Below are 10,890 nucleotides of genomic sequence, written 5' to 3'. Positions count from 1 at the left end.
TATGAAGGAAATCATTGGTGAATTTATGAAATTACCTATACATGATGGAATTTGCAATTTTTTTAAGAACTTTGCCTTGAAACCAAAACGTATTGATGATGGATCGTCTGATAAATTGATAAAGTCTTTTGTTATATATACATATTCAAGTCTGCACTCAATTGTTGAAGATGATTTTAATGGTCACCAAGTTCAGAAACAGAAAATTGCAACTTTCAAATCGGAAAAAGAGTTTACAACAAGAGTAGAAAACTTCTTTTCCTCTGAAAAGAGTGTATTTCTTCTTCAGTGTACTGCAGCTTCAGAGAATCAGAAAATTTTGTTGACAAAAGACATTTTAGAGAAAGCTATCAGAAAATATAAAGTCACTTTTGTCTCTGAGAAGAGCAGAAAATATGTGTTTATGGTTATCCATGTACATCGTAATAGCCATATTAATTTGCCAATTAACTATTTATCCAGTTGGAATTTGTTATTTATGGACAGCATAGAAAAGCCAAGAACTCCATTAAACCACTTTCTTAAAGTTGATAAACTAGAAATAGTGAGAGAACGCATGCCACTTCATAAATATATTTCTGATTCACTGTTCTGGGTCCTATCAAGAATCAAATTCATATCAGCAGATAGTTTAACAGGATCTCTCTTAGACTTTCTATTAGCGTCATTAAGGTCGTGCAAAGATGCAATTGATACACTTGAAGAAATGATTGTTGCTTGGATCGAAAAACGAACAAAGTCAGAGAGTTCCAGTACATGGTGTTTAAATGTTGCCAAAAACCCGCGTGATTTAATTATGTTTAGTACTTTTATCGATGCACTTGAGAACAATATTAAAGATTTTATCAAGACGCCTCTCTCAAAGTATATTTTCCTAATGATTGACCAGAATATGTTGACCCCTGTCATTCTTGTTGACGAATTTACAAAATGGAGAAGAGCATCTTGGAAAACTTGTATATTATCAACAGAACATTTGAATATCAACTATATAGCAGAACCATCAGGACCTGAATGCTATTCTTGCAGCAGCAGATTCTTATACTTGAAAATGCCGTTCAGCCAAGTGTTTTGTCAATCAATTGAAAATAGAAAAGACAGTTTCCTTAACATTGTTAGGCTGCATTGTATTGAACAAGATATTGAAGAAGATGACGAAATACCACGTGACTTATTTGAGCATGAAGTCAATCATAGTTTTGAAATCATTTTCTATGATGCAATAGTAATTGAAAGTTATCCTGGTCAGAACGATGACTACATCCACGATTTCAGCTACTTGTTTTTATCACAGATTTGTATCACAAATGCGCCAAATGGTATTCAAGTTTTTATATGGGCTTTATCAAACTTTATCGATATTTCAGCATACAGAAATAAGAAATTTGAAAAATTAGTTGCTGCTCTGCATGCTTCGGTTTGGATATATGGACCTGTTCTTAAAGCAATTTGTCTTATAGCTCTAGATCCATCAGTGTCGGAAGACTTCACTTACCACATTCTTTTAAAAAATCAACAGAAACTTCAAACTTACGGGAATTACGAGTTTGCTGAACCCGAAAACCCAAACACCGCACAAAAGTCTAGAGCTGTAAGAATATCAGATTTAAATAGAGAGTCATTCGTCAGAGTTATTTGTTTGTCACTTTTACCCACATTGGAAGTCTTGAAACAATGCAAAATAACAAACTGGTTATCAAAAGTAAGGCAAATGTTACCACTAGCTCACATAGTCTTCAGTAAATCTAGTGAACTGCGTTGCCTGAAGCTCTGTCATGAAATATCTGAAGCCTTATTTGACCAAAATCTGACTGTTAATGACTATATTTACAAGATTGCCGATAGTTTGAAAAAGTCAAATGGAGCAATTTATTCCAAAGAAGTATGCCATGTTATTTTTGAAACTTTAAAAGATCTGTATAAATCGAAAATTGATGGAAGAATTATGCAGCATTTGTTCTGCTCGTATATTGTTAGATGCCTTAAAATCAACAGTAAAAACGTGTATCCATTTGAATTTGCTCTTTCAAAAGTAGCATCAAATGACGTTTTTGACAAAACCTTAAGCTATTTTGGACAAGTATTTAAATATGCATTAGCATTAGATGATGAAAATAATCAAAATTTATTTTGGGATATTCTTTCAAAAGAGGAAGCTTTAAATGAACGAATGCCCTTCTGCAAATGCTTAAATGACTGCTTACTTAAATCAAGTCACAATGTCGATCAAAATAGATATCTTCTAGTTCTAGTGACAGATATATTAGAACACGTTGCATTTAGTGACAACTTGTCAATTGATGAAACGAAAAGCCCTATCATAGTGTCATCTCGAGTCTGTACAAGTATGACAAGAGCATTTGAAATGATTGGAAGAGGAATTTATGGGATAGAATCACTTATTGCAGTCGCGTTCATCCGAAGTTTTCTAAAAAAAGCTGTTGCAATTCTGGAATCGTGGAAGTATGATTGTAGTGAACAATTATTTTTTGCTCATCAGATAAATGCAGTATTGTCAACTGAGGTGATGCATTTATTTTTACAAATCATTGAGCATGTGTCTGGCCAAGAAAATATGGAAAAAAATCTCCGTAAATTGGATAATACAATCACAGGTTTACGAAATATCAAATGGAATAATGAGGTTGTGGAGGAAATGCCTGTATATAATCCATTAATAATGTATGCTGAAAAGAATGATATGCTATTACAAAAATACAAATCACATGTGTTAGAAGTGTTGAGGGATACTATGCCTTTGGTCGACATTTTAGAGAATAACCCCAGTCCTGAATTCCTTATATGTGTACTGGTAAAAGAGTTTTATATGAAAAAATGTTTTCGTCAATTGAACGATGAAGAAAAAAGGACAGCTAAAGCAGTAGGTGAAATAATAAGAAAATCTGTTCTTGAAAAATCAATTAAATGTATTGCTGAGCTATTTTTAGATCTGAAAGCTTTCAGGCACAGTATTTTCGATATTTCAGAGGTAGTGGAATCACCAATTCCCCAAATTGTTTCAGTGATGATTCATTTGGCTTTAGAAATAACTTTGAACTATCAAGAGAATAAAAATACAGTATGGTATAGAGCATTGTTCAATCCGTTATCAATTAAGTGTGTACTTCCAGACGGTTTACCAGCGATTATTTGCCATATTATAAAGATAATTTGCTACAGTTGTTTCACTTTTTCATACGGATTTGCATTGGCAGATACTAAATCATTTGACAATGTGACACCTGATGACACAGTCAATCTTGAGGAATATCTGCGAGAAACATTACAAGAAAGCTGGAAATACTTGCACCATGTTTTGGAAATTAATTATTTTGATATATGCTTGCTTCTTCATGAGTTAGTATCTACATTATTTAAATCGGAAAAACTTCATACCGGCAAAAATGAAATCAACACGGACAACTTTGGCAAGCAATTTATAACTGAATACGGTACTATTCTAGAAGATATTTTGGAAAATCGAATACAAGTTATATATGAAGTTAAAGAAAATTATGTGAGAAAAACAGGAAATGAGCTTCAACAGTGTGTATTAAATGTTGCACCTGGCAGCCTCAATGTTACCTTATCAAATGAAGCACTTGTATTGCGTCTTTCCGGTACATCATCTAAGCGTATACTTCTTACTGAAATTGAGGCAGGATGCAAGAAACGGTTCAAATTTCTAACCACTGTTGTAAATAACATGCAAACTCTTATGTTACCCACATATTTATCGTCATTTATAAAATGGCATTTGTCAGTAGTTACACTTGGAACCTATAAATTTAGAAAAGTTGATTTCAAGGATATGACTGTTTCATCGTTTTTATGCGCATTTCATAATGACTTTCAGAGAAATGTTTTAGAAAATGCTTTCAATGAGTTTTCTAGAAGCTGGAACAAAATTCATTTAGATGCTCCAAGTTTGAAAGCTATATTGCACAGTAGCACTGTAGGTGGCAAATTAAGTTTAAACCTTATGCACAAAAATGTAACGATGAAAGAGTGTACCGTATTTGAGGATAATTCAATTTTTGTTGAAGTAATAAAGGGCCTTGCAAACATTCAAAACCAATTTTTGAAAGATTCTGGTACTATATTAGCAAATGAGGAGAGTAAACTCAACAATAGCCTCTCATTGCAAGATGTTAAAAGCGTTCATCTTATCAACTTTAAATGGGACGAAGATTGGGAAGATTACTGTCAGTGTGAAACACTCTATGGGCTTGGTAAAAAAATGAATTATTACTGTGACATGATAGAAAAAGACATGGAAGAAGATATGCTATTTGGAAAAGTCTTAGTTGAAATTCCAAATCCCTTAATGAAAATTATTTTCATCGATGATTTGTTTCAAAATTGTATTGAACTTTTGAAGGAAATTTCAAGAAACGTTAATCAGAATGTTTTACCTGATGATATTAAAACTGCAATTAAATACAAAAAGTCTAAAGACAGATCACATATCGGTAATCTTTTAATACATTTAGGAATGACATTATCGTTACTTCGTAAAAAAGGACTTGGAAATGAAAAAGCAGATATATCGATCGCATGTTATCTTAATAGCTTAACCAATATAACTGGCATGAGCTCATCTGTTATCAAATCCTTATTTCCTGGAGATATAAAAATTTGCCATTCTGTTAACTTGTACCAGTGGCTTGAAGAATTAAATGGAGAGAGTATTATTGAAACTTTAGAAGATAAGTACCGTGTAAAATTATCAGACAATGCAATACAATGCCTACAAGAGGCAAAACAAAATATGAAACACTTAGAAAAGTTGGATCATCCACTGAAAGTTTTTGTACACAGATGTCTTTCTGTAAAAGACAACAAAATCAGATCGGCCCAACCGTTGAACGAATATCTTTCTAATAAAGATCTATGGTGGCAAGGAGATTTTAAATACGATGATGCTTTAAAAAATGATGCTGTTGCAGCAGAAGATAACAATAAACTTTTAGAGGAGTTACTATCACCATTAATCCTAGTTGAAAATATTCACGACACTGTAAATTTTCTTGCATGCGCAATCAAGGTATGTATACTTTTAACATGTTTTAGTGATCTTTTAACTTTTTGTATTTTATTTGCTATTTTGAATTTAAGATAACAGCTGCTGTCCTAATTTACCTTAGCTATTTTATGATACTGATTACAAATTATTTTGAACGTCGTCTTAAAGGGGCACTACCTACGAGATATATAAAAAATCTAATATAGTATTTCTTTTGCTCAATCATTACTACAATGTTGAATTGTTAATCAGTAAGAATACGTTTATTAGACGTGTTAGGAAAGTCGATACTACTGCTGGCGCTCGTGTTGGTCTGAAGAAATATACAATATGATTGGGGACCTTCTCAATGAGTATAAAAACTGAACTCTTTTGTTACCTGTTTGGGCGTGTTTGATACCGCTGAGACAAATCTGTAACAATTGTATTTATTAGAGTACTCTGGAAAAGATCAAATTATTGTTTAAGAACCAGAAAAGATTCAATAAATACATTTTTAGACAAATTAATATTAGTTTTGTGAATAATTTATCTTGTTTTAACATCTTGTAAGCCTTTGTTATTTTATTAATACTTTTACTTTCAGTAACTGCAAGTACTTTGATATTGGTACTTTGTGTCTATTGTCTTTATGTTATTTCTTTTAACGATTCCTGCCGATATAATGAGTCATGCCATTTTCAATCGATTTGCATAGTATGTACTTATGAATTACTGTTACAATTACACGACTGTCCGATGTTAGAAAAGGGTTTCGTCAAGAGCTCTTACGAACATATTTAACCCCGCAATATTATGTATGAACCGGTCACACACCATCAGCCTCTTATTCAGTAATTGAAGTTAGATTTTGAATGCGCACACTAGTAGTATACAGCAAATAAAAATAAGTACAACACAAAACAAATAAACACAAAAATAAATACCCCCCCCCCTACACACACACACACTTCTCATCTGTTATAAGACTATAAAAAGGTGTCCACGATTTTTGATTCTATATCATAAGCATACGTCTTTGGAAAGATCGTTATAAGCTTTTCTGATAATTCTGATTTTAGAAACAAAAAGTTTAAACGACATTTAAAGAACGATACAAACAAACTTTGCTTTAGTTGACATTTGACGATTTGAACCCCATTGTCTTCGTGTAAAATAACATCTGTCTGCATTTCCGATTCCAATGGGTTCAAGTTTATTCTCTCGCCTACAAAATTCGAGGGTTTCTTTACCCTCGGTCCGCCTTTCCGTCCGTAACACACTTGTTGACACTCTATATTTAACAACGTTCTAGGAATTTGACCGTACTTGATTCGTTTTTAGTCCTTATGAAAATCTAGAATCCTATTAATTTTTGAAGACAAAGGTCAAGGTCACAGTTGGAATTATTTGACGCAATAAGACGTCTAGAGACAGTCAGAGTCGTTTGTGACCTTATGGGAACAGCAAAGGAACGAACTAAAACAAACAGTTGAATTGTTTGGTGGACTTTTCGGGAGACATTAAACAATGCAAATGCTACCCAATCATACAATGCTAAAAGTTATTAGGCAAGTGAACATCAAAATCCCAAATTTGCATTATAAGATAAATCATCGAGCGTTCATATTGTGAAAAGGGGATTTGTGTTTTCCAAAATATTTTTTTTTTTTTTATTATTTTTTTAAATCGTACCAGAATGAAGCAAAACGATACTAGTAGTTTGCTTCCATTGAGAGATCAAGCGGGCCAAAACCCTTATCAAATTTTTTTTTGAAGGAATTTTGTTGATTCTGAGAATAAAACAAAAACATCCCCTCTTTTTCATGTGTATCCTTAATTTACAAATGTACCACGTAATTTATTTTAATTATCACATTTGAAAATTAATTTTGGTTCTTAACAATGCCCGATCGGTCATGTATTGCACACTATAAATAACGTATTTCAGTGGCCATACAGGTAATAAAAAATAGAGTATTTATAATTTTGGAGATGACCCCCCAAATCTTATTGTATTTATCTTCCATCCAACACGAGCACCAACAGTAGTATCGACTTTCCTAACACGTCTATTTAAAGGGCGAATGAATAAACAGAGATCCTAGTGTCTAATAACTAGAATGTTAAACGCGTTTCATTGGTATTATAAAACTTTCAAACTAAATGTCTGAGAATATAATTGAATTTTACACTTTATAGAATTCTTTTATTGAATTTGTATCATTCAAAAAGACAAAACAGAAGAAAAATGTCTGTTTTTACAATTAAGTAATATTGATATATTGTTTCAACTAAAAAATGATTTCAGCAATATCAGACTGAGTGTGTAACAATGATAGATTCTGTTTATCTATTTCTAGGAGGCAGAAGAAAAGGAGCCGTCATTCTCCAACATGGAACAAACTAGAAATGAAAGACAACAAGAAAGTAATAAAAAGGAACAAACACGGCAGGTCATCAAGAAAAAGAATAAAAGATTGTAACAATCAACATATGTAGATTTCTACTAATTTACACAAACAATTTCAGTTAGAGTTGAAATGAATTGTTTTTCACTTAATTAAAACGTATAACTTCTTAGAATTCTAGTGAGCTTGTTATACATTTAATGTCATGTTGTGTTGTTTTGATTTTGTATTAAAGTTCAAATCAATCTCGCATTAGGCATTTTATGCCGTTAAATAACTAATAATCAGATTGAGATGAAATTTCGTGTACTTTGGATTGGATTGCGTCTTTATTTTGTTTAAACCATTTTTTTTTACTAGTTATACATATGTAAGCGGCTTTGACTAAACTAGACATTTGTGAACTCTTAGATGTGTTACCATGGTAATTTGCATGGTGATTTGCCTCATGTTAGTCTGCAATAATTCGGGATAAAATTGGTAACCTGACCCAGGTTTTTTCGTTTGTGCAGAATATTTGTTTTATAAATGCTTATGATTTTGAAATTTTGATAGATTCTTTGTTCGCTTTTTTGTATATATTTGTAAATAAGCCATCTTTGTATTCGTAATGTATTTATTTCTCTGTATATACATGTACACAATATAACTCGTTATTTTCATGTCTTTATTATAAAATGTTACTTGTACAGTTTCAACCAATATCTGAAAATAAAACAAATACAATAATGTTTAAGAGAATATAAATATTGAATCTGATTTATTTTTATCTAAGATGTAGTCATTTAGAGTTTAAGATACATATAACAATAAAAAACATTAAATTACTAACTCATAGATAACATAGACATGTTTCTAGTAAAGTATCTATACTATTAAACGAGAAGACCTCATTTTTGGTGTCGCTTCTCTTCTTTCCAGAATAAATTAATCAACACGCCTCTGTGTCTTATAGGTACAGTGCATAGTCGCATTTGTCATCCATTCATATGATTATTCAGATTGAGTTATTTTAGGAGAAAAACGAGAAAAAAAGGCATCCGGATATTGTCCCGTCATTGTACGAATTTTTAAGTCAGATTAGACTTCCGGTTTGCGTTTTTCTGTATACTTTGAACATACATATTCTACGAATAAAGTGTATTTTCAGAATTTTATCTGCTATCATTTTCAAGTTTACTATCCACGGCGGTCACAGAGTTTATTAAATAGAGAGGGTCTGTATACTATATCAATGATCACCATGGATCGATTAGTAAACTTAGAATTGAAAGTAAATACGCTTTATTTATATATAGTAATGAATGTTCATAATATACAGATAAGCGCTAAAATTATTCATGTGAACTTTTGATACTTTTTCTGAAATTCTCCAGTCATTAAATCTTTTACAAATTCATTGATTACATAAAAAAAAAAGAAGATGTGGTATGATTGCCATGTTAAGACAACTCTCCACAAGAGACCAAAATGACACAGATATTAACAACTATAGGTCACCGTACGGCCTTCAACAAAGAGCAAAGCTCATACCGCATACTCAGCTTCAAAAGGCCCGAAATGACAATGTAAAACAATGCAAACGAGAAAACTAGCGGCCTTATTTATGTACAAAAAATGAACGAAAAACAAATATGTACTTAGTAACACATAAACAAACGACAACCACTGAATTACAGGCTCCTTACTTAAATAAATGTTCATAACATACTGTATGTTCATATTGAAATTGACAGAAAACCAAAAATTGGGAACTTAGGAAATAAAGGTGGAGGGTAAAAAAAACATTTTCCTGTCCCCAATAACCTATGACTTATGATACTTTTGCTAAAATTCTCCAGTCATTCTGTATTTTACAAAATTCTTCCAACAACACTTTACATACTTTAAACTACGCTCTGAATGCCCGCGATTTCGCGGGTGTGTTCTAGTGCCTATTTATTCATAAAGACATGTCCAATATAAAAAAAAATACTTGATAACTTATCTCTGTTTAGTTTCTATTAATTCATCCAATATTTCTATTTTTACTTATTTCTTAGATATAGCGTATATCCTTTGATAATGTGTCTGTGTTCTGTGTATATATTATACATGTATTTAGTCTGTTTCTGCATTTGTATTCAACATTATGTCTTGTTTTTTGTATTTTTTGTATTTTTCTAAGATGAAAAAATTTTGCTCATTAAAATAATTTATTCAGATGAAGAACATTTATAAATAAGTCATATACAAGTAAGCAAAATGTTAGTCTGCATAAAAAAAACATGTAGCTTTGAACAAGAAGGATGTTTATTTACGTCATAGAAAGTAATACTAGTATGCGATTTCAGTGCAGCCGGCATGAGCTTAACTCAAGAACTATATTGAAGTTCTGGTCTTGAACAGCTTATTGTTCACCATAGCATTTTTTTGCTTGATTGCTTTCCAGTATTATAATTTCTATAGAATCAGAACAATACCTCAAGCTGATTTTTGTTTATTGCTTACATTTACTTAAAGGATTTTTTTTTTTCGCTCTTGTATATATAGTTAGTCAGCACAGAATGTGCTCTGCATACTTGAATCATCAATAAAATAAATCAAAAATTATATTTAGTAATTTATATTGGGAAGAACTTGATCGACAAAGAGTATATATTTCTACTTTACTCTTGTACCGTAATTGTCTTCTCGCACAACCTGTAACGTTGTTTTTTTTACTAAATGTTATATGTTCAAATTCATTTAATATATTAATCAAATAATTGATATTGAAATTATTGTCTTTATCAGTTTTAAAAAAACTGTCAAGACTAAGTGTTCATTTATACGTATTGTGCTTAATATATCAGAAGGTGAAACTTGTTCCCCGTAATTTCAAATGATGTATATAAGTAGTGTTAAAAATGGAATTGGACTTGTGACTTGTGACTTGTGAATTGTTTATCTTTTTACCACAATTTTAATTGATGTACTTAAAATTTTAAATAATGTTTTATATCGGAATTTAACTTGTGAATTGTATATCTGTTTACCATATGTGTATACATTGCCATTTTTATAAGGAGTAAAATGTCGTGAATACTAGGGCCATTTCAATTGTCTATTCCTCCCCATTCCATACAACAAAATAAAGCAAAACAAAACTAACTGTACTCTAGTTTCATGCACTCAATTCAATCTTGACAGCCTGACAATCCATTGTTTTCATAAATTGGTAAACAAATTAGTTTTACTTAATTTTTTGGTCATTGGCTGAAAATAATGAAATATCATAATTAATGATACATGTTTCTTAACAGACAGATTTATATGTTGATAACCATACTTTAATTCCTATAAAACAGTTCATTTGAAACAGATTGTCATTTTTTCCTAGGTCATGCAAAGCATATATAAGAACATGCGAACAATACATTTTCTGACTGAAAGTAAGCAGGTTATGCTTTCCCAACCCTCTTTGCTTTGTATTGTCTTCTTCGTTTATTGTTT

The 10,890-nt window shown here is 31.4% G+C and overlaps 1 protein-coding gene across 1 annotated transcript; it reads left to right on the top strand.

Moving 5' to 3' along the window:
- The first annotated feature begins 461 nt into the window (after positions 1-461).
- LOC143046554 (uncharacterized) lies at positions 462-8,282 on the top strand. The gene is made up of 2 exons (XM_076219713.1): positions 462-5,047; positions 7,369-8,282. The coding sequence occupies exons 1-2, from the start codon at positions 479-481 to the stop codon at positions 7,489-7,491; spliced, it is 4,692 nt and encodes a 1,563-aa protein (XP_076075828.1). The 5' UTR covers positions 462-478; the 3' UTR covers positions 7,492-8,282.
- Positions 8,283-10,890: the final 2,608 nt, after the last annotated feature.

Source organism: Mytilus galloprovincialis, chromosome 9, assembly GCF_965363235.1.
Source record: "Mytilus galloprovincialis chromosome 9, xbMytGall1.hap1.1, whole genome shotgun sequence".
Taxonomy (NCBI): Eukaryota; Metazoa; Mollusca; class Bivalvia; order Mytilida; family Mytilidae; genus Mytilus; species Mytilus galloprovincialis.
This window is presented reverse-complemented; position numbering and strand designations above follow the sequence as displayed.